Below are 25,526 nucleotides of genomic sequence, written 5' to 3'. Positions count from 1 at the left end.
CAGTGTGCAACATATTGTTTAAAAACCTTCCTAATTTCTAATAGATAAGGAGCTAGTGAAAGTAAATTACTGGCCAATCTGATTACACTGGGAAATTTCAGTGGATCTCAACATGGCTAATAGGGCACCTGATACCAACATTTTAAAGCGAGTGTCATCTGAAACTAGCCTTACATACAGCTGTGTACCCGCATTCTATTTTGGGGGGTTTATAGCTGTAACTGAGATTAGAATCTGCGGCAAAAACTGGATTGAACAAGTTAATGTAAAGCAAGTAAACAGCCCTGAATGGTGTCAAAGAACTGGATTTTCTTTTCATTTTAATATTGCGAGTGAGCAAAGGTAGTGAAAAATAGATACATACACATTCACATACTCTGGGCAATGTTACCTCATAACATCTACTCCCCAGCCGATTCCTATGTGCAACAACCCACTAAAATGTGAGTCTCACGGGTTTGTATCTGTTAGCTCAGAGACCTGAAGTCAAAATGATTGTGGCAGTGTCACCCAAAACCAAATGTAAAAACATGCTCTTTCCTCTTGGACAAAAGCTCAGACGCAGTCTTATGTATTCCAGATGTATCTGGGGCAAACTCACACAAGACTAGACATGCAAGGCTTTGCTGTTAAGTTTGCTGAGCCTGTGAGCCAAAGATGCGATTTCACTGCCCAAATGAAAAGGATGTTTGGGAGACCTAGGTTCAAATTCCAATCCTAGCTCACTCAGGGTTCCAAAATGGGAATAAGAAAATGGCTTGGGAAAAGACTGAGCACATAAAGCTTTGTCTAGGCTGAGACCACCTCCAGAAATGTTCACTGTTATGACAGCACAAGCATTGACCTGTTAAAATGAAAAATGTACTCACAATTCTATTTAAGCTATCTAGGCAGGCATTTATCTCACAGTCATAATCACTATGGTAGCTGGGACCAAGTTTTTCAAAAATGAGTTTCTAAAGTTGGGTTCTGAAATCCAGGTTAGCCTGCTAAAATTGTTTGGCCTGATTTTCAAAAGTGCTGAGTACATTCAGTAGGAACTGAGCATGTCCAGCACTTCTGAAAATTAGACCAGATCTACTTAGGAACCTAAAATGGATTTAGGAGCCTAACTTTAGGCACCAATTTTTGAAAATCTTGATTTAGGATTATCTAAATCTGTCTGATCTACCTAACCCAACAGAATGAGTAGATCTTGGCCCAGTCTCCTATAGGTTTGCTCAGATGTGACAATGCAGAAACCACCAACATAAGAAGTGCCAGCATATACATTCTGGTGACTCACACAGAGGTTTCTATTTAAACACATAGCAAACTCTGCAGACTCTTTGGAAAAACAAAATGGAAATGCTCTTGAAATCCCTGAAATAAAAGAATGCATGATGTTTGATTTCAGAGTGATCCTTTTCAGGCCGTAATTATTAAAATGCTTCCACAAAAGATTGAGGTCTGGCCGCCCTTCCAACACCTTCAACTCCCCACAAAGTAATTCTAGCTTAGAGCTTTTCTTTTTTTGCAAGGGTGGTGCATTTTGCTCATGCACTTGTGGCTGAAACAGTCAAATGAATCCCTGTAGGGTGCAGGTTTTTTTAACTGAATACCTTATGCAGGGGATTCTTCTCACACAATGCTTCATGCTGGACAGAGGAGGTTCTTTCAGCTGGCTTCTGTTATGTTAGTTAACAACAATTAATGCAAAAATAAAAGCAGATTTGAGGCAAGTAAGTTTCATACCATTGCTAGCCATCTCAAAAGGGCAGGCAGCTTCTATTAGTATGAACCATAAGCTTATTGGCTAAGAAGCCAAAATGAATTCCCCTCAGTAATCCTGCAGCTGCAAAGAGATGACTGCTGTCTTCCGCCTCATAACACATGAAAGCAGTTTGTGGCCTTATCAACGAAATACACTTTTTTGGCCAGACAAGGAGAGTTCTTTTCTATTTACAGATACATTTGTTTCAGTCTTTGTAACTATCTAAAACAGAGAGTTTAATTTCCATCTGAGGCATCTTTGCAAATATAGGACTGGACTGTGTAATCCTCACTCACAAATATTTCCAATAACTATGGCTAGCAAACGAAAGTAATGGTTGCACAAACTACCGCACAAATTAAACAACTTCAATAATAGGGAAGGCATCATGACTAACACGATACAGTCATATGTGCTGTAACATTCTAAAATTTGAGATCAGACTCACAGGTATTTACCTTCCTGAACTACTCTCTGGCAGTCAATTGACCACTTTGATTATTTGGCATTTTTCTTTTATGATTAAGCAGACATAAAGTTAATGAGCATGGTGAAATTCTTAGGACATTTATCATAATAATTATTCAATGCTACGAGAGATTTCAGTACAGACATATTGTGTGGTACTTCCCATTTGCTTCAGTTTTTCTCATCTATAAAGACGTATGTCATCAGTACCTATTCAACACCTCAAAGAAGAAACCTGGGCCAGGAAAAAGAAAAGGCTCATTTTCTCTTTCCAGTTCCACAGCAGATTTTTGGCTGCCTAAGCTCAGCTCTGCTCAGGGTTATGCAAATGTGTTTGCTCTTCTTTGTCAGTGGCCAAAACTATCATTATTGTAAAGAGATGCTTCACAGGACCTGCAAGATCTGGTCCATTCTTCAACAGCAAGCTAGCAAATATGTCATGCAATGAAATGAGTTTGAAATTACTGAATGATTGTTTATGTTGTCTGGGACATGTTGCAGTGGTGACATTTTAGTTCCAGTATTCCAAGTGCAATATGCTTTGGAGTTTAGGTTTCTAGTACCAAATCGCACAATTTCCACTAGCAACTGAGTAAAAAAAAAAAGATGCCCTTATAATGAAACGTGATAATCTGAGCACAATAAAATAACGCGATCTTTAACCCCCAACCAAATCACTAAAGGCAGCTTATTTTATTTATGCAATAATAGTAAATTATGAGCTAGATTAATAAGAATCTGTCATAAGAAAGTCTGCCAGAAGAAGGTTGCAGTAGTTATACCTGCCCTATAAAAAGGGACTAGCCCAAAAAAGGGGAAGGGACTGGGCAAGAAGGTGGCATGGCATCCCTTCAGCAGCTAATATCTCCAATGGCCAGTGATGGGACAATAGATGGGTAGGGCTCTGAGTTACTACAGAGAATTCTTTCCCAGGTGTCTGGCTGGTGGGTCTTGCCCACATGCTCAGGGTCTAAGTGCTCACCATATTTGAGGTCAGGAAGGAATTTTCCCGTAGGTCAGCTTGGCAGAGACCCTGGGGTGTTTTCACCTTCCTCTGCAGCATGGAGCATAGGTCACTTGCAGATTTAAACTAGTGTGAATGGTGGATTTTCCATAACTTGAAATCTTTAAGCCATGATTTGAGGACTTCAGTAATTCAGCTAGAGGTTAGGGGTCTATTTCAGGGGTGGACGGGTGAGGTTCTGTGACCTGCAGTGCACAGGAGGTCACACTAGATGATAATGATGGTCATTTCTGACCTTAAAGTCTATGAGTCTCTGACAGTGGGGCTCTATGGCACCTCAGCTATAAATTGAATCTGCACCTTTCCCCCGACATAGTGGAAGCCTGAATAGGGAATGCAGTGGTGGAAACACACTCTTCCTTTTCTTGGGGTGAATCTGCCAATGGATGCTTAGTGGCATGGAATGGTGTAACTTAACACAGAATTTTGTATGCATCATCTGTGGCGAAGCATGCATGGTAAGTGCCAGGAAATCAGTTAACTGGGTATAAGGGGATGTCTACACTGCACACTAAGCCCAGGCTCTGACTCCGGTTTCAGCCCAAGACCTGCTTCCATCCACATACAAATCAGTCTAATATGGGTCAGCAAGCACTCAGGATTCATGTCCTAGGACCCTCCTTGGGAGGGGTGGAAGTGAGAATCTGAGTTCTGTTGTGACTTAGGTCCAAGCCCTTTAATTTCGCAGTGTGAATCCAGCTCAAACTGCAGACTTGAGTCAGAAGTTCTGGGTAGTGCAGTATGGACATGTTAGCATGGCTCTGAGACCAGTGTCCTGTAACTATAAGCCCAAGTTTACAATGCAGTGTGGATGCTCAAGATCAGGCCTGATAACACCAAGTCCACAAGCTCAGAGCCCACAGACCTGAGTTTACAATGAAGTGTAGACATACCCTGAGAGCCCATGAGTCAAATTCTGATATCACCGGGATACTAATCAGAAATAGCTCCATTAAAGTCTATGAGGGTGAAAGTGGTGTAAACAAGATTAAATTCAGGCTACATATTTAGAGTCATGCAAAAAAGTAGAGCTGTCAGAAACTGCTGAAATAGTTTGCACTGACTCTTCTTCTGACCAATAAAAACATCTGTACTTTGCTGCAGATATAATAAAAGCAGGTACAAAAAAGGCTACAGGGTATATTTCATCTCAGTATGTGAGCAAAGCATCGAACACAAAATAACCCCAGATCTCTCCAATCTGAATGTGAGCAGGTGCCAGGAGCTACAGATTAGTGAGAAATACACCGACTTCTGAAAAATTCAGGAGCAAGATTTCTGAAGAAGTTCTAATGTTATTGAAAAAAAAAGTTTGAATCCTAAATTAAATGGCAGTGTTAAGGTGTTTTAAATAAAAATCTGAGGAGAAATTGGAAGAATAAAAGGTTTTCACTGCTTGCTGTGACATTGAAATTATAGGAATCCATACCATATGGTCTAAAAAAATGATTAGGTAGCAAAAAGAGGAGGGCAGTCAACAACTGCTATCACAGAAAGAAATGTAAGACTTCATTCTCTCCAAGATACTCTCATACCTACCATTGGCATCAATAAGAGTTGCATATGCATATGGAGGCCCATAATTATGCTTAGATGAAAATATAACTATTGTATTACTGAACTTCCATTAGCTAAAGCAACATTACTGGAAATATCAATAGCTCAATTGTTACTGTGCCAAAATTCTTCACTAAGTTGCACCCATGTAATCAGTGAGAATATCAGGAGTTTAGGCTGGGGTAGATTTTGGCACATTCAGTCTAACAAAAGTAATATCATATTCTACGAGAATAATTTGTATCTGTAGCAAAAATTTTTTTAATTGGAATTGTTAATATTAGAAAGAAAGCAATATACTCTTCCATTTCCTTTAATGGCCAAACAAAAATCAGTTGAGACCTATGTAACGGCAACAGACCCCAGCCGTCAGCAGGCAGGATTGAACCGGGGACATCAGTGCATGAACCTCTACAGCATGAGCTAAAAGCCAACTGGCTGCTAGCTAAGACTGTAGACCAGACTCATTTAGCTCTCTCTCTCTTTAAGTGTTTCGGTGCCAGAAGATGGGACAGAACACCACACCCAGGAGGTATGTGGGTTACACTAGCACAAAAAGGAGCATTAAAAACAAAATTCATGTAAACATTCACAAATGGTAAAAGTATGCAAAATAGCCCACTTACACTGGCTTTGCAAGGAGGGTAAACAAAACAAAAAACAAAAAGTACATTAAAATGTGGTTTTAAAACTCAAAAACTACGTGCATTTGCATCATGTTACCAGGCAGAACCTGTTTGTTTGCCAGCTTTCTGCAAAACAAACCTATTTTGGATAAAATTAAAAGATGAATGTGAAGATACCCTTACCTCAGCATCGCATTTTTCCCATCACTCCTTGTACACCTAACCTGCCTTGTCTGATAACCTATCTCTACATCCCATGGCTTGGAATAGTGGTGGGATTTATAACTTTGCAGTTTGAATGTGCTTCGTTCTGCAGAATCTGAACTGAAATCCAGCATAGTTCTTCCATTAAGACTAACTTCTTTAAGGTGAGGCAACCTGCATTTACTCCAAGGTCCAACTTGAAGACTGTAAGTGTATTCCTCTTCCCCAAGAGAGCATGAGATAGGGACATCACAGATTCTTGATTCAGTAAGGTTTGGACAATTGGAACCACCATAGAGCGGAGGAGAGATAACAAAACGAGTTCTGTGTTGTAAACGCTTCACACAGTCTTTGATACACTCAGACCATTTGGAGAATTCTGATACAACACAATCCCGTGGACAAGGTATTAGACAAGCTTGTTCTACAGGTGGCTGTGGTATAAAATATTCACATATTTCACTTGCAACTGTAGTTCTATTCAGTTTCTGAATACAATGTACGCTTCTGTGTTGTAGCCCGTGCTGTGCAGTCACACAGTCTGTAGTCCTTGGTTTGACTTCACCATGAGCAAAAGGAACAAGCACACATATCTGCCATTCTGAAACTTCCCACTCAAAGAGTTCAAGGTGCCAGTCACATACTTGAAAGCAGCTCCTTTGGTTTTCAGGTTTGTCCCTCAGTTCACAGTTTGAATGGTGGGTTGTCCAACCTTCTACATGGACACACCACACTGCACGACTCTGAATACCACCTGACCCGCAGTCACCGATACATCGCCCCCAAAGACCTATGAAAGAAAGAAAACATTGAGCAAATCGTTAGAATGCTCTTCTACAAGAAAAGTGAGATTTCAGAAAGACTAATTAGAATCCCTTGCTGCCATTAATCCATACTAAAAACCTCCTCCTGAAGTCAATGAGGGTTCTGCTGTGGAATAGTAGCAAGATCAAGCTATAGAACAGTATATCACAGTTTCTGTATACTAGTAAATAATTTTCATCTTGACCCTGTAGTATACTGAATGCATCCTAAAAGCCAGACTTGACTCTCTGCCCATTCACATCGCTGGGAGCTAACCCCTTTCAGAGTTTTGAGGAAAGAAAGTCAGGTTAGACAAAAGAATAAATATTCTTAATCGGGGAAATTAGTCAATGGAATGAACTACATGGTAAGGCAGCTGAATCATCAGAGATGCCAAAAACCAGGATAGATTTAAAAAAACTAGAAAAATAAGATCGTGCTCTTTGCTGGAGGCTGAAGTGGAGGTTCTGACTTTTCTAACCTCATCTACTACTGTATGTACCGTATAGGCCAGGTTTTGTGAGGTGCTTCATTTGGGAGCAGAGGATGTTCAACAGCTAACAGAAAATGATCAGCACCTCACAAGCATTGAACTTTAAATTACTCAGGAGAGAATAAATTTAATATGTACTGCCACTGGAAACTGCATGGTACCATAGCTGACACATCAAGCACAGAGACCAAAAGGAAACTTATTATGAAATTTTGTAACTGCATATGCAAACACATCAGAACTGTTAAGCGTAGTTATACAAATCTTATCTAAAGAGTTGCTAGTACATTTGTTTTAAGCCAAAATTTTGCTGTTTCAGCTTTGTTTCATCAAAAAAGAATATTTCTATGGAATAACTGATATCAAGTTTATGCTGTATGAAATTACTGGCAACCTGGGGGAAAGAGAAACCTGGACTGAATTTGCTGTGTTAAAAAAGGAATACAGCCAACCTGACATGAGAGCTTAGTTATTAATATCATTCCTTACCTCAGAAAGTTTCCGAAGTCCAGTCAAAACACTATTTCACTGGGTAATATATTATGAATATAATGTACACTTGAAAATATACTGCAACCGTCCTAGAGTTTTAACAGACCTGGCTGATGAGCTTGCTGGACTGTTAACAGTGATTTTCAGTAAGTCTTGGTGCACTTTTTAAAAAGGGTAAATGGGATGAACCAGATAATTATAGGCCTTTCAACCTATCTTCAATCCAGGGCAACATGTTGAAGAGACAGATACAGGACTCGCTTAATAGAGGATGAAAGGAGAATAATGTACTTAGTACAAATTAGCTTGAGATTATGGAAAAATAGATCCTTCAAACGAATGAAGATTTTTTGATGAGATTACAAGTTTGGTTAATAAAGGTAATAGTGTTGATTTAATATACTTAGAGTTCTGTAAGGCATTTTGACTTGGTATTGCATGATATTTTGATTTAAAAAACCTAAGAAGATTTAAAATTAACATGGTTCATGTCACACTGTCAGGAGTGGCTCACTACCATGTGTGCCTACCTCAGGGCAGGCTACCAAAAGCACTCCAAACTGGTGATATGTTCAAAAATTAGATTTAACCAACCCAGCAACCAATGTGAATTCCTGGATCACTATAAAAGTCTTACCATGGAATGACAGACAGTCCCCTTAGACTTTCCAGTCTATCTTGCCATCGAGGCAAACTGGACTTAGTGATAAATGGTCACTTACACCAAAAATCACAACATAGGGTGCTTCCAATCCCAAGGAACTAGTCACTTACTTCAGATCAGTTGGTGCCCTAGATCCCACACCAAAGACCAGGCCTGCAGCCAATCCTGTAATAAACTATTCAAAGGTTTATTAACTTTCTTATTTCTTTTTCCTAGTTATTTACGGGTTAAAGCAAGCAAACACACACAAATGAGCTGCAATCTAAATCTTAAAAGTGACAGAGTGTCTTTCAGGGAAGACCCAGGAGGTAGCCCCTGGGGATCTCTGGCTTCAGTTTGGTGTCTCTGGCTCTGTGAGAGTTCAGATAGCAAAAGAGATGAAATATTATCCTGTGTCTTTGTTTTATTTCCTTCATTTGGCCTCCATGCCCATAGGACGAGCTTCCTTGCACATAGGGTTGGTCAATGGACCTACTGAACCTTGGAAATGCTTTGTATTGTGATATTCCTTGATAGACCATCTGATTTTGATAGTTCTTCTGGACAGGGTGGGGGACGCTTCCCATCTGGATTCACAAGTTTAGAGCTAACATTTTCAAAGTTATAAAGCAAACCTTGCATATTTCCGTATAGCATGGAATACAGACATTACAAATAAGATTAATGCATGCAGCAACTTACAAACATTCTACAGAGTCTAAACACCAAATACATTCTTATAAGATTAATACACTATCATAATTAAATGGTCTGGTCTCCAGCCATGAGTTTGTCAGTTCTTAGCTAATGCCTGCAGCCTTGGCAAGAGCTGACATCTGGGCTCACAGCACCACAGCCCACATGAAAAACTGGCTAACTGATAGCTCTCAAAATGTAATTGTAAAGGGGGAAATAGTCACCAAGCAGGTGTGTTTTCAGCAGGGGTTCATTCTTGGCCCTATACTATTCTTCCAGGTCATTGATAATGCTAAAAACATAAAAACATCACAGATAAAGTTTGCAGATGACATAAAAAATGGGTGAGTGGTAAGTAATGAAGGAAACAGGTCACTGATTCCAAGGAATCTGGATAGCTTGGTAAACTGTAAGCAAGCAAAAACATGAATTTTAATACAGCTAAATGTAAATGCATACATCTAGGAACAAAGACTGTATAAGACCATAATTACAGAATGAGACATTCTATCCTGGGAAGCAGTGACTCTGAAAAGTTTGGGGATACTGGTGGATAATCTCGCAAACATGAGCTCCCATATTAACACTGTGTCCAAAAGAACTGACATGATCCTAGGATGCATAAACAGGGGAATCTTGAGGAGGAGAAGAGAGGTTATGTTTCCTCTGTTTGGCTGTGGTTCGCCTGCTGCTGCAATCCTGTGTCAGTTTTGGTGCGCACAATTTAAAAGAAGGATATTGATAAACTGAAAAGGGTTTATAGAAGAGCTACTAGAATGATTAAAAGGTTAGAAAACACACAGTCTCGTGATAGAATCAAGGAGCTCACTCTATTTAGCTCAACAAAGAAAAGGTTAAGGGGTGACTTGACTACAGTTTATTAAATATTTGTTATCCATATAGATACTTACAATGGGGTTTTCATTCTAATAACAATCTAATTTTTTCAAACCCTTCAGAAAAAGGGTATAACGAGCCAATGGTTGGAAACTGAAACTAGACAAATTCAGACTACAAATAAGACAATTTTTTTTTAACAGTGACAGTAATTAACCTTTGGAACAATTTACTGAGGGTTGTGGTGGATTCTCCATCACTGACCACTTTTAAATCAAGATTGGATATTCTTCTAAAAGATATGCGCTAAGAATTCTTTTGGGGAAGTTCTATGTCCTTTGTTACATAGGAGGTCAGACTAGATAACAGAGTGGTTCCGCCTGGCCTTAAAAATCTATTAATCTATTCCTATAGGATTTTTAGAGCCAGAAGACAACTTGCAATAATAGGTGTATTTATAATAATATGTGGAACTCCACAATACTACGTTAATTTCTGTTTTATCAATTTTAAAATCTGTCATATGGTTACAAGTCTAAAAAACAAGACTTAATCGCAATTATATTATAATGTAGTTCAATCAAAAATGCAAATACACACTCAGCATAGCATTGCAAAGTAGGCTATTTTTCAACATTTTTTTTTAACAGAGAGGATTAAGAAACTGCAAAAAAGGAGTCATCATAAAACAGACTCAGGTGCAAGCAGTATTCCCTGAGTGAAGACCTGTCTTGTGATGATCTTTGTATTTCTGTTGATTTCTTGATTACGCTCAGGTCTGGAGTATAGTCCAGGCTCAGCTGTACGATCCTGACTAGTAGCCTCCCACTGAAATCTGTACTGAGAGCAAAACTCCTGATAAATTAATAGCCATTTTGTCTGAGCAAGGAGTAGAGGTGCATATCTGAGCTGAACAGAGCATTAGGAGAGAACACAAGAACACAATATATTCAACATTCTGTCCCTAAACATTATTGCTACCCCTTCTCCTCCCCAGAGCTACAGCAAGTTGCTCTGGTGCTAAACCTGCCAAGACTATTGTTTCCTCTAATACGCAAGCACCGGGGGGGGGGGCGGCGTTGTTTGAAGAGAGATGGAACTGCATGTTAATTTGCATATTTGCTATGTTAAACTTCCTAGTGCTAGCATCCAAACTACTTGTAGGTGTGAAAGTTAGAATGTTTCATAAATATAACATTTAGTTGTTTGTGCCCTGGCTTTTAAGTAAAATCATTATAATGCTAGCTTTAGTAAGCCTCACCAGGTATTTGTATTGCATTATGAAATATAGAATACTAAGTATTATAAGACATGTAAGAATGTAATTTCTGACATCTTAGACCAAAGAAAAGGTTTTAGGTTTGGGATTTTCTGGGTTCCCTGTACCCTCAGACCTCAATCCTTCTCCTTCCACCATACATAACCAGTAAAGATAATTCACCTCAAAGCACCAGACAGTACTTGTCCTCTGTAGTACAAACAGCAGCCCATCCCCACACCCAGCTTTTAAAAGCCAATTAGACATTTAACAAGGAATTAAATCCCCGTATGCTGAAGGTGCCTCAAGCATATGGATCTAAGGAGAATGATCCCAAGCATGTTGCTACATTCATATATGGCTGTAGAAAAGATAGGAGCAGGCAAGCTAGTGGACAAGTGCAACCATGTTTTCAAGTTAACCACAAACCGCTAACAATTTTTTAAATTTTACTTGTGGCAAAACTGTGTTTCAAACCATCCTAGTTTAAACATGTTAGCATGTTTTTAACATGCTATATTTTCACAGTGTAGACAATTGGCAATTTCAGCAAAGAGGCAAAACAAGAATCAGACACAGGGATTCAACTAGACCAGTGGTTCTCAAACTGTGGGTTGGGACCCCAGAGTGGGTCACGACCCTATTCCTGAAGCCTGAGGGATTCGGCCCTGGGTGGCAGGGGTCAGGTTAGAGACTCCCTGGCTGGGACAGAAGCCCTTGGGCTTCAGCTTTGACCCCTTCCCCATCCAGGGCAGTATGACTCGGTCTTTGGCTCTCCGACCCTGGGCAGTGGGAGTCACGCAGACTCAGGCTTCAGCCCCCGCTCCTGGAGTCATGTAGTATTTTTTGTTGCCAGAAGGAGGTCGTGGTGCAATGAAGTTTGAGAACCCCTGCACTAGACCCCCAGTCCCCACCAGTTCAAGTTTAGTTATACTGATGGGGCAATACGGGAAAGCATTCTGCCACTGCCCCCACTACTCCTGCTTTATGGATAGCTAGAGGATCTCTGCAGAGCCACAATTTGACATAATTCATAAGCTAAAAATGTAAATACAGTAAAAATATTGTAAACTACACTAAAATGTAAATATTTTTGTCCAAGAGAACAAAGCATCGCAACCCCTTACTTTTAGGTGCTTTGCCAACCCCCACGTTAGAGGCCTAGGCTCCATGTATAATGCATGGGGACAGTCAGGTGCCTAAGAATGGGATCTGCAAAAGGCATCACACTGAGTGGCGAGCCAGTTAATCTAGCCAGTAGGAAATGCTGAAGAGATGGCTATTGACTAAGCCCTGCCTCTCAAGGGGAGTTAGGCACCTAACTCTGGGCTGGGGGGGGGTGCCTATCTTTGCTTGGGATTCTCAGCCATAAACCTGAAATTCAGCTTCCTTAAATTAGGTTGCAAAACTGTTTCTTGCAAAAACACACCCAAGGGAAGTGCATCATCCTTATAACTTTTAGCCCCATCACTAGGACATTCATCTGGGATGTGGAAAACCCAGGTTCCAGTGAATATATGAATATATAACTACTGATACTTCTGTTGGAGTTCTTCCATTGGGTAATAGAGACCATTGTCCCAGAATATGCCATAGCCCAGGGATTAGAACCACCTCTGTGCGGGAGGGGGAGAGATCCAAGTTCAAATACCTTTGCCACATCAGGATAAGGGAGGAATGGAATCCAGGTCTCCTGCATGCTCTAACCCTAACTCCTGGGAAGTTACCTTTGCCTCCTCCTCCCATTTTGTGTGGGGTTAGGTGTGTGTGGAGGACTTTAACGACCCAGACATCTGTTGTAAAAGCAATATGGCAAAACACAAAATGTGCAATAAGTTCTTGGAACGTACTGGGGGCAACTTTTTATTTCAGAAAGTGGAGGAAATACCCAGCTATTTTAGACTTGATTCTGATCAACAGGATAGAATTGGTTGCAAATCTGAAGATGGAAGGCAATTTGGTCAAAAGTGAGCGGATAGATTTTGTGATTCTAAAGAAAGGAAGGAAAAGAGTAGCAGAATAAGGGGAATGAACTTCAAAAGAGCAGACTTCAACAAGTTCAGAAAACTGGTAGGAAAGGTCCAATGGAAAGAAAATCTAAGGGATAAAAGAGAACTGGCAGTTTCTCAGTGAGAAAATATTAAAGAAACGACAGCAAGCTATCCCAATACAAAGGAAAGATAGGAAGACTAGCAACAGGCCAATATGGCTCCATCAGGAGCCATTTAATCACCTAAAAAAACAAAAAGCAATCCTACAAAAAGCGGAAACATGGACATATCACTAAGGATGAGTACAAAAGAATAGTGCAAGCAACTAGGGACAAAATCAGAACTGCAAAGGTACAAAATGAGTTACTCCTAGCAAAGTACGTAAAAGGCAATAAGAAAAGGTTCTTTAAATGCATTAGGTTAGGAACAATAGAAAGACATAGAAAAGCATAGGTCCTCTACTTAGTGGGGAAGGAGAGCTAATAATAGATAACATCAAGGCGACTGAGATGTTTAATGCCTATTTTGCTTTAGTCTTCACAAAAAAAGGTGAATTGTGACCAGATACTTGGCACAATTAACAATAACCGCACAGAGGAAAGAATGCAACCAGAATAGGAAAAGAACAGGTTACAGAATATTTAGATGAAAGCTTAGATGAGTTCAAGTTGACAATTTAAGAACCGTTAGCGATTATCTCTGAAAATTTATGGAGCATGGGTGAGGGTCCAGGAAACTCAAGAAGGACAAACATTGTACCTATCTTTAAAAAGGGAACAAAGAGGACATGGAGAATTATAGACAAGCCAGCCTAATTTAGATACCTGGAAAGATACTGGAACAAATGATTAAACAATCAATTTGTAGCCACCTAGAGGATAATAATAGGGTGATAACTAAGGCTGCGTGTCTGTCACGGAGGTCATGGAAGTCACGGATTCCAGTGGGGGAGGTTTAGATTGGATATTAGGAAAAACTTTTTCACTATGAGGGTGGTGAAACACTGGAATGCGTTACCTAGGGAGGTGGTAGAATCTCCTTCCTTAGAGGTTTTTAAGGTCAGGCTTGGCAAAGCCCTGGCTGGGATGATTTAACTGGGAATTGGTCCTGCTTCGAGCAGGGGGTTGGACTAGATGACCTTCTGGGGTCCCTTCCAACCCTGATATTCTATGATTCTATGACTCTCAGTGACCTCTGTGACTTTTGCAGGGGCCAGTGAGACTAGCTCCGGGGCTGCCTCAGCAGATCAGGCAACCCATCGGCCAGCAGCACTAGCCGCTGCTGGAGCAGTTTGGGTGTAGGAGGGGGCTCAGGGCTGGGGCAGGGGGTTGGAGTGCGGGGTGGCGCTTACCTCAGGGGTGGGGGGGAAGGGCTCCATGCACTGCCCGCACTCGCAGGCAGAGCTCCCACTGGCTGCAGTTCCTAGCCAATGTGAGCTGCAGAGCTGGAGCTCATGGTAGGGGCCGCACACGGAGCCCCCCAGCCTTCCCTCCCCCACAAGCCGCAGGGACACGCGGAGTTGGGTAGGGACCCTGCCAGCCCTCCCCGACAGCACCAGCAGGGGTCCCAGGCCGCCACCCGGTCCCTCTCCCCCAGCACCGTTCCCAGGCCGCATGCCAATGCCGCACACCACCACCACCCCCCAGCAACTCCCACCACCACCCCCCAGCGGGGATCCCAGGCCACCTCCCCAGCACTCGTGGCATCTTTACACCGCCCCCCTGTAGCCCTTAGAAAACTAAGTCTTCTTTTCAAGAGTGACAAACACTTCGGAGACTAATTCCCATTGATTCCTATGGCACTTAGGCACCTAAGTCTCTTTTGGAAAAGGGACCAAGGCACTTCTGAAAATTGTACTCCTTGTGCCTGTATTTTCCACAATTAGATTCAGTTGTTGAACAGAGGCACACAAATATTCTGGATAGGAAAAAGCTGCATTAAACTATATGATAAAGTTAAAATATGGCATATATCTCCAAGAGAACTATATAAGCATCTGCTAATAGATAAAAAATAGATTTTAAAGAGGATTTTTAAATCAAATCACGTATAATGATCCACGGGCACTTTAAATATACATTCTTGACATTTCTTGTAAAATATTCCACACTGAATCCCAAAAATTATCGAAATATATAACAACTGAATAATTAGATTCTGCCATCATATAACAGTAATAGGCAGTCATATCATTTAAGTATTATTGCACTGAATAGATTTATGAAATGTTGATCATTGAGGTGTTATTACTATAAAAAAGAAGAAGAATGCAGCTTTTCCAGGAGTTGATTATATTATATATTCATCCTCAGCAGTTTTAATAGATTCTATAAGATGTGTTTTGTTTGGTGCAGAAAAAGCTGCATTATTACTGATAAATTACAATCTGCTTAAGAAATATATTGGCTCAAGTATAATATTCAAGCTTCAACTTAGTTCATGAAAATAGCTTTTTAATTAAATTATTCATTTCACTGGATTAGTTTAAATGATACTCTGCAGCATATCCCACCATTGCTGTAAGACTTTTCTTAGGGATGAAAGATTTTCAGAGTTTAATTAGTGTGATGTACACAACGTTTACCATTTTTAGAGCTATACATCAAAGTAAAAAAACAAAGGAACGTAGGGTATAAAGGAGGGATGGCCAAAGTGCACTTGCCAAAATGCATTATTAGAATGAGTTTACACAATGCTGCAGTAGAATTGTTCTTCTCTGTAGGGTTTTGCTCACTAGCTAATCCATAAAATAGCTGCAACTTTAACAACAATTAAACGAGAAGAACGAGAAGAAGCCTGAGCACAAAGTGGAGATAGAACAATTTTATGTCAAATGCGAATTTAGGATAAAGAATTACTAAGCCCTGGTCTACACTAGGACTTTAGGTCGAATTTAGCAGCATTAAATCGATGTAAACCTGCACCCGTCCACACGATGAAGCCCTTTATTTCGACTTAAAGGGCTCTTAAAATCGATTTCCTTACTCCACCCCTGACAAGTGGATTAGCGCTTAAATCGGCCTTGCCAGCTCGAATTTGGCGTACTGTGGACACAATTCGACGGTATTGGCCTCCGGGAGCTATCCCAGAGTGCTCCATTCTGACCGCTCTGGACAGCACTCTCAACTCAGATGCACTGGCCAGGTAGACAGGAAAAGAACCGCGAACTTTTGAATCTCATTTCCTGTTTGGCCAGCGTGGCAAGCTGCAGGTGACCATGCACAGCTCATCAGCACAGGTGACCATGATGGAGTCCCAGAATCGCAAAAGAGCTCCAGCATGGACCGAACGGGAGGTACGGGATCTGATCGCTGTTTGGGGAGAGGAATCCGTGCTATCAGAACTACGTTCCAGTTTTCGAAATGCCAAAACCTTTGTCAAAATCTCCCACGGCATGAAGGACAGAGGCCATAACAGGGACCCGAAGCAGTGCCGCGTGAAACTGAAGGAGCTGAGGCAAGCCTACCAGAAAACCAGAGAGGCGAACGGCCGCTCTGGGTCAGAGCCCCAAACATGCCGCTTCTATGATGAGCTGCATGCCATTTTAGGGGGTTCAGCCACCACTACCCCAGCCGTGTTGTTTGACTCCTTCAATGGAGATGGAGGCAATACGGAAGCAGGTTTTGGGGACGAAGAAGATGATGAGGAGGAGGAGGTTGTAGATAGCTCACAGCAAGCAAGCGGAGAAACCGGTTTTCCCGACAGCCAGGAACTGTTTCTCACCCTAGACCTGGAGCCAGTACCCCCCGAACCCACCCAAGGCTGTCTCCTGGACCCAGCAGGCGGAGAAGGGACCTCCGGTGAGTGTACCTTTTAAAATACTATACATGGTTTAAAAGCAAGCATGTGAAAGGATTACTTTGCCCTGGCATTCGCAGTTCTCCTGGATGTACTCCCAAAGCCTTTGCAAAAGGTTTCTGGGGAGGGCAGCCTTATTGCGTCCTTCATGGTAGGACACTTTACTACTCGGGAATCGTTGTACAACAAAGCACTGCAGTGTATGTTTGCTGGAGTTCAAACAACATCCATTCTTTATCTCTCTGTGTTATCCTCAGGAGAGTGAGATATAATTCATGGTCACCTGGTTGAAATAGAGTGCTTTTCTTCAGGGGACACTCAGAGGAGCCCATTCCTGCTGGGCTGTTTGCCTGTGGCTAAACAGAAATGTTCCCCACTGTTAGCCACAGGGAGGGGGGAAGGTTGAGGGGATAGCCACGCGGTGGGGGGAGGCAAAATGCGACCTTGTAATGAAAGCACATGTGCTATGTATGTAATGTTAACAGCAAGGTTTACCATGAAAGAGTGTAGCCACTGTTTTATAAAATGTGTCTTTTTAAATACCACTGTCCCTTCTTTTTTCTCCACCAACTGCATGTGTTTCAATGATCACAGGATCTTCTCCTTCCCAGAGGCTAGTGAAGCTTAGAAAGAAAAAAAAATGCACTCGTGATGAAATGTTCTCCGAGCTCATGCTGTCCTCCAACACTGACAGAGAACAGACGAATGCGTGGAGGCAAATAATGTCAGAGTGCAGGAAAGCACAAAATGACCGGGAGGAGAGGTGGCAGGCTGAAGAGAGTAAGTGGCGGGCTGAAGACAGGGCTGAAGCTCAAATGTGGTGGCAGCGTGATGAGAGGAGGCAGGATTCAATGCTGAGGCTGCTGGAGGACCAAACCAGTATGCTCCACTGTATGGCTGAGCTGCAGCAAAGGCAGCTGGAGCAATGGCTGCCACTACAGCCCCTGTGTAACCAACCACCCTCCTCCCCAAGTTCCATAGCCTCCACACCCAGACGCCCAAGAATGCGGTGGGGGGGCCTCTGGCCAACCAGACACTCCACCACAGAGGATTGCCCAAAAAAAAGAAGGCTGTCATTCAATAAATTTTAAATTTGTAAACTTTTAAAGTGCTGTGTGGCATTTTCCTTCCCTCCTCCACCACCCCTCCTGGGCTACCTTGGTAGTCATCCCCCTATTTGTGTGATGAATGAATAAAGAATGCATGAATGTGAAGCAACAATGACTTTATTTTCTCTGCAAGTGGTGATTGAAGGGAGGAGGGGAGGGTGGTTAGCTTACAGGGAAGTAGAGTGAACCAAGGGGCGGGGGGTTTCATCAAGGAGAAACAAACAGAACTTTCACACCGTAGCCTGGCCAGTCATGAAACTGGTTTTCAAAGCTTCTCTGATGCGTACCGTGCCCTCCTGTGCTCTTCTAACCGCCCTGGTGTCTGGCTGCACGTAACCAGCAGCCAAGCGATTTGCCTCAACCTCCCACCCCGCCATAAACATCTCCCCCTTACTCTCACAGATATTGTGGAGCGCACAGCAAGCAGTAATAACAGTGGGAATATTGGTTTCGCTGAGGTCTAAGCGAGTCAGTAAACTGCGCCAGCGCGCCTTTAAACGTCCAAATGCACATTCTACCACCATTCTGCACTTGCTCAGCCTGTAGTTGAACAGCTCCTGACTACTGTCCAGGCTGCCTGTGTACGGCTTCATGAGCCATGGCATTAAGGGGTAGGCTGGGTCCCCAAGGATACATATAGGCATTTCAACATCCCCAACAGTTATTTTCTGGTCTGGGAATAAAGTCCCTTCCTGCAGCTTTTGAAACAGACCAGAGTTCCTGAAGATGCGAGCGTCATGTACCTTTCCCGGCCATCCCACGTTAATGTTGGTGAAACGTCCCTTGTGATCCACCAGAGCTTGCAGCACTATCGAAAAGTACCCCTTGCGGTTTATGTACTCGCCGGCTTGGTGCTCCGGTGCCAAGATAGGGATATGGGTTCCGTCTATGGCCCCACCACAGTTAGGGAATCCCATTGCAGCAAAGCCATCCACTATGACCTGCACATTTCCCAGGGTCACTACCCTTGATATCGGCAGATCTTTGATTGCTTGGGCTACTTGCATCACAGCAGCCCCAAACAGTAGATTTGCCCACTCCAAATTGATTCCCAACTGACCGGTAGCTGTCTGGCGTTGCAAGCTTCCACAGGGCTATCACCACTCGTTTCTCAACTGTGAGGGCTGCTCTCATCTTGGTATTCATGTGCTTCAGGGCAGGGGACAGCAAGTCACAAAGTTCCATGAAAGTGCCCTTACGCATGCGAAAGTTTCGCAGCCACTGGGAATCGTCCCAGACCTGCAACACTATGCGGTCCCACCAGTCTGTGCTTGTTTCCCGAGCCCAGAATCGGCGTTCCACACCATGAACCTGCCCCATTAGCACCATGATGCATGCATTGGCAGGGCCCATGCTTTCAGAGAAATCTGTGTTCATGTCCTGATCACTCACGTGACCGCGCTGACATCGCCTCCTCGCCCGGTATCGCTTTGCCAGGTTCTGGTGCTGCATATACTGCTGGATAATGCGTGTGGTGTTTAATGTGCTCCTAATTGCTAAAGTGAGCTGAGCGGCCTCCATGCTTGCCTTGGTATGGCGTCCGCACTGAAAAAAGGCGCGGAATGATTGTCTGCCGTTGCTCTGACGGAGGGAGGGGCGACTGACGACACAGCTTACAGGGTTGGCTTCAGGGAGCTAAAATCAACAAAGGGGGTGTCTTTACATCAAGGAGTATTTCAGGCAGGACTTCACGGAGGGTTCCAATAAGAAATGGTGCACCTAAGTTATTGTTCTTATTGGAACAAGGAGGTTAGCCTGGCCTCTGATTGATACATGGCTAGATTTACCTCGCTGCACCTTCTCTGTGAGTGACTGCAGTGTGACCTAGAGGAATAAGTCCCCTAGACAGGGGAGGAGGCAAATGAGTACAAAACAAATCTAGTCTATTTCTTGTTTTGATCCACTCCATCTATCTTTTACATCTTTGGCTGGCAGCAGATGGTGCAGAAGGACTGCATAACATCCACATCTCATGGCTGCTCGGCAGAAGATGGTACAGTACGACTGCTAGCCATCCTCATCTCTTGCCTGCCCGGCAGAAGATGGTACAATACGACTGCTAGGCATCCTCATCTCTTGCCTGCCCGGCAGAAGATGGTACAGTACGACTGCTAGCAATCTGTATCGCCTGCCTGCTCACCATAAGACGGTTCAATAGGACTGACTGCAGGACTAAAGAGAATGATCTGGTCAAGTCACTCCAAATTTAGTCCCTGCGCCCATGTCTGCCCAGGCGCTCCCAGCCGACGTGGCCAGGAGCAACTCGGACACGACGAGGACGGCTACCAGTCGTATTGCACCGTCTGCTGCCAAAAGGCAATGGGTTGCTGCTACTGTGTAGCAATGCCGTACCGCGTCTGCCAGCACCCAGGAGTCATAGGGTGACGGTTACCTGAGCGGGCTCCATGCTTGCCGTGGTATGGCGTCTGCACAGGTAACTCAGGAAAAAAGGCGCGAAACGATTGTCTGCCCTTGCTTTCACGGAGGGAGGGAGGGAAGGGGGGGCCTGACGATATGTACCCAGAACCACCCGCGACAATGTTTTAGCCCCATCAGGCATTGGGATCTCAACCCAGAATTCCAATGGGCAGCGGAGACTGCGGGAACTGTGGGATAGCTACCCACAGTGCAACGCTCCGGAAGTCGACTCTAGCCTCGGTACTGTGGAAGCGCTCCGCCGAGTTAATGCACTTAATGCACTTAGAGCATTTTCTGTGGGGACACACACACTCGAATATATAAAACTGATTTCTAAAAAACCGACTTCTATAAATTCGACCTTATTCCATAGTGTAGACATACCCTAAGAAAACACAATCAAGCAAGACACAGCAGTAATGAGACTGTCACTGACCACAGCCTCGAATTGCAATGAGTCTGTGGTACACAAACCAGGAAATTTGCTGTATGCCAGAGATGTAGGGGGAAAATCTAAGTAAGTGTAAGAAAATCAGATGCAGGACTCATTAATATGGATTTGCTGCACCTCTTGATAATCTCTTTTGGACACGAGAGTAAACTAATCCACAATGCTTCATTGCTCAGCCAAATTTCCTGCTGTGTAGCTTAACAGAGTGGAAGGATGCAGATATTTTAACTCAGTAGTGTGCTCTGTAGTTAGTAGTTAATTATTTTTAGGAGCTATTTACACTTTTCCATAAATAAATCTAAGATCAACTAGAAATATCTGCAGAATATGAACAATACTTTATTAGAAACCCCATAAAATGATGACTCCAAAAAGGAAGCATTCTGAAACGATATGTTAGTTGTCCTGGCCTTACATAGAAGGCCACTCATAATTAAAGCTAAACAACAAATAAAGTGAACTTTATATGTGAGAGAAATCAGCCTATGAAAAGTGGTAAATCTCCATCCATCGCTACATAATGAAAAAACAATTTACTGCCCAAAATTTAAGCAAAGAAATTAATTCTTTTCTTACAGAGCAATTTATACTAGCAATAAAAGATATCACAGTGGTCCTTTATGCCGTAGTTGAACGTCCATGGATTATATTGGCAAGAGGGGCTCAACTCAGATAACTAATTTACTTATTAACTTCTAGTCTGACTGATTTTTATTGCAGATAAATAATTCAATAGTTGTCAGCAAAAGAAGTATAAGTCTCAACAAACAATATATAGATGCCATGCTGGGATGGTCCAGGTATACAATGCCTTTTCTAGCCAGAAATCACCCTTAATATATAAATTGTAGAGTAAACAATATTACATACCCCAGTCAGAAAACTAATGGGAGGTAAAGCAATAAAGAAAGAAGCTGAGAACAAGAGAAAAAGAGATAAGAAAAATTCCCACAAGAGAGACTTGAGAGTCAACAAATGATTCCTTTATAGAAGGGAAATTCACAGGAAATGAAACTCAGCAACAAGAAATGGTAAATGTGCTAGGGAAATATGGCATAGGTGCGTGTGTTACATTAAATTAAACATATTCAGAATGGCTTTGTAAGACCTCAAGGTCTAGAACGCAGGCCTGCAGCACTACCAGGCAGCAGACATCTCCAGACTGCCACCCAACAACAACTGTAACCAGCTTGAGCTCCACTTCCCATGACCCACTGTGGAAACAGACCATGGGAAGTTCCATCACAGGGTTTGAGAGACAGCAGCCTTATGCCTCTTGATTGGCTCCCTGCCTTATATAAATTCAACAGGCACTCCAAGAAGCATTCAGGAAAGAGTGCGGATCTCCTGTAGTTGCCATGACCATTCCTGCTCTTTGATCCTGCATTCCTGACTTTGATCTCAACTTGATTTGACTTCGCCACCTGACTCAAACTCAGCCTGGAATCCAACTACAAACTCCTCTGTTACTCCCAGTCCCAGGTTGGCTCCTGCTCTGGTCCTTGGCCCGGACTGTCCTTATTGGGATCCTGACAGGATGGGTGGAATTTAGCCTGCTGAAGTATGAACTGGACCAACGTGGAGTCGCAGAGCAGGTCTACACTACAGGGCTAAGTTGAACGTTGCTGGAGTTACGTAACTTAGGTCAACTTTTTGCGGTGTCTACACCACACTGGGTTGACAGGAGAAAGTCTCCCATTGACTTACTGTATGCTTCTTGTTCCAGTGGAGTACTGGAGTCAATAGAAGAGTGATCGGCTTTCGATTTAGTGGATCTTCAGTAGATCCGCTAAATCAACCCCCGTGGATCGATCGCCGCGCATCGATCCCCCAGTAAGTGGAGACAAGCCCTAAGAGTCTGCTAACATAAGCCAATGCTCTCAGCCTCACAGTGGTGCATCAAAATGCCTACTTGCCATCTGAGAAAATTTCTGTCCAAAAATTTAGACCAGTTCCAACAAATAAAGCACAATAAGTATTTATAAGGCCATACTGTGATTTACAATATGGCTCTTTTACACCACTCCAGCAATGTAAAAGAGCCTTACATCTTTTACACCTGTTTTATACTCCTGGGGAAATTCTCCACAAGCAATGGAACAATTCACTAAGCAGGCAGGCTGCTACACTCTGCTCTGTTTGAGGGGACAGAGCCTGCCCACGCCTACCTCCTCAGAAACACCCCAAAGCCCTGCCACTCCATGCCAGGTATGCCACAATAGAGAAGCAAGAGACACAGAGTCTCGCTCACTCGACCCACTCTGGTCCCCCTGGTTGTCATGACATGTACCCACCTAAGTTCCCTGTAAGCTGCACAGCCGCGCAACAGCCTTCTTAGTGTCGTGCAGGCACTCAGGGAACCTGTCAGGGAACCTGCCCAACCTAGCCCAGACTGGACCCAGCTGTGGTCCAGGACAGCCCGAGCCGCGGCCAGTGCAGCACGGCACGGCTCGAACCCAGCCCCAGCCCTGGAGCTGCCGCAGGGGGGACTGGCACCTTTCCCCCGCAGCCCAGGTGCTGCTGTGTGGGAGAGAGAGCTAGGGGGAGTCCTCTCTCCCCACCATAGACCCGGAGCACCCTTCTGCACCCTAAACCCCTCATCCCCTATCCCAGCCAAGCCCCACCCCCAGCCAGAGCCCTCACCACCTGCACCCAACCCTCTACCCCAGCCCTGAGCCCCTCATCCCCGGCCCCACCCCAGAGCCCACACCCCCAGCTGGAGCCCACAAACCCCTGCACCCCAACCCTCTGCCCCAGTCCTGAGCCCCCTCCCACACTCCAAACTCCTCAGTCCTCCCCACTACATGAATTTTCTTATGTGCACTAATATGAAGGTGATATGTCACACATCACCTCCATATTGGTGCACATAAAATTAATTCCGCACATGGATGGGAAAAATTAGAGGGAACACTGCTCCCTATGCAGGCACTCCCAGCCCCTCCCCACCTCGGTGATGATTTGTCTCCCCGCTGACTTCTCAAACCAATGTGCCTGTACTGCTGGGGAGGGGCACATGACTGCTCTTGTGGCTTCCCTTTGCTTCCCCGTCAGAAGTCATTTTTCTGTGGGGAAGCAAAGAAATCTGCAGGTACATGAATTCTGAGCATACTCAGTGGCACAGACTTCCCCCAGGAGTACTATATGTATACCATACTTGTGTGGTGTTCTGTCCCATCTAGTGGCACTGAGACTACTTAGAGAGAGATTAATGAGTCTGCTCTACAGCTTTACCTAACAGCCATATGACTTTTAGCTCATGCATTTAGCTTCAGAGGTCCCAGGTTCGATCCCGCCCACCAACGATTGGGATCTGTCGGTGTTCCATGGGCAGTTTCTATTCAGTAAATTAGGGTATGTCTTCATTGCGCAATTAACCTGGTTTTAGCCCCAAACCACTACCACCACATAGAAAAACCTCTGACCTAGGTTTGGAGCTGCTTTAAAGCCTGGCTAGCTAACATAGTGGAGTGTATAGGTGAGAACCTGGCCTCTGGCTTAACTCAGGCTGGAACGTGTCACTGTTTCAAGGTAACTAGCTTTGAACACCACCCCTCTTCCTCAGTCCTCTCAAGGAATGCCCACTTAGTTCCCAGACCTCTAGCCTTTACCTGTGTCTGAGCCGAGATCCATCTCCCACTGTCTTCTAACTGGGGGTTTTCTGGCTGCAGTCCCCTTGTACTTCACTGTGACAATCCCAAGCAGGTCTGGCAAATGTCCAGCCCTTGCTCCTTAATTTCTGTCCAAGACAATGACAGAATTTTTATCAGTGAGCACACAGCTCTTACAAAGCAAAGTACTTTTATTTAGGGACAAAAGCATACAAAGAAAAGATCTAAGTCATGTGTAGCCCATCTGTCCTAAGATGACCCGGGGATGTTCAAGTCCTTCCAACTCTTCAGCAGGGTAGAGTCCTCCCTTGGACAAAAGGTCATTTCCATTTGTTGGATCAAAGGGAAGACCCCTGAGCCTATTTCCCAAAAGCCTTCATCTCCCGGCCTCCTGACAACAGGTAAAACCACTTACTGTCCCCTCCCACAGGGGGCCCAAGCTTCAAAGAGCAGGGTATCTGCATAACCAGCTTTTGGATTTTGTATTAAAATCATTCCCAAGTGATTTTAATTCCTGAAGACCTTGACAGCCCCCCACCCAACCAGCCAGCATACCATCCACGACTCCCAAAGATATACATAACTTTTATAAAATTGAATACAGTCAACTCAAGATACACCTGTGTTCATCATTCCTGTCTCAGAACCCACCCATTTTGTACAGTGAACACAAGCAAAATCATTCCAGTGCTAACAGTCCTCCAATGCCCATCCCATATTTCCCTCCAAAGGATAGACAAGTTCTCCCACAACTGATCAGAAAAGAATCCTAGAGTGTCTCAGCACAAAGACCAGGGGGATATGGTTCCAGACACACGCAGACAAGTGCAAAAAAAGTGAGGTGCTTTGCTGTGAAGATATTCACACTTGGGCTAACCGAGATGTCCAGACATGCCTGCCAATCATGCAGGTTAACTCTGCCGTGAAGACTATAGAAGTTGGAGTGAGTGCAGACTTGCTGGATCTGCCAAGGGTGAGAGTTCCAAAAACCTACAACAGTATGAAAAAAGTCCTTCTTAGTTCTCCTCTATAGTCATAGAAGAGGAGGAACTCAACCAATATAGAACATAAGAACAGCCATACTGGGTCAGACCTAAAGGTCCATCTAGCCCAGTATCCTGCCTTCCGACAGTGGCCAATGCCAGGTGCCCAGAGGGAATGAACAGAACAGGTAATCATCAAGTGATCTATCCCTTCACCCATTCCCAGCTTCTGGCAAAAGAGGCTAGGGACACCATCCCTGTCCATCCTGGCTAATAGCCATTGATGACCTATCCTCCATGAACTTATCTA

General features: G+C 43.6%; 1 protein-coding gene across 3 annotated transcripts in view; it reads right to left on the bottom strand.

Moving 5' to 3' along the window:
* The window catches only part of THSD7B (thrombospondin type 1 domain containing 7B), a 511,640-nt gene that overhangs the window by 309,454 nt on the left and 176,660 nt on the right, over positions 1-25,526 (bottom strand). For all 3 annotated transcript variants that reach the window (XM_084643355.1, XM_084643354.1, XM_084643356.1), the window contains one exon: positions 5,612-6,422. In XM_084643355.1, coding sequence (XP_084499481.1) covers positions 5,612-6,422 — 811 coding nt within the window. The remainder of the gene's footprint in view (positions 1-5,611; positions 6,423-25,526) is intronic.

The sequence above is a fragment of the Lepidochelys olivacea genome, assembly GCF_965140295.1.
Source record: "Lepidochelys olivacea isolate rLepOli2 genome assembly, chromosome: 11".
Lineage (NCBI taxonomy): Eukaryota > Metazoa > Chordata > Testudines > Cheloniidae > Lepidochelys > Lepidochelys olivacea.
Note: the sequence above shows the minus strand (reverse complement) of the source record. Positions and strands in the feature narration are given on the sequence as shown.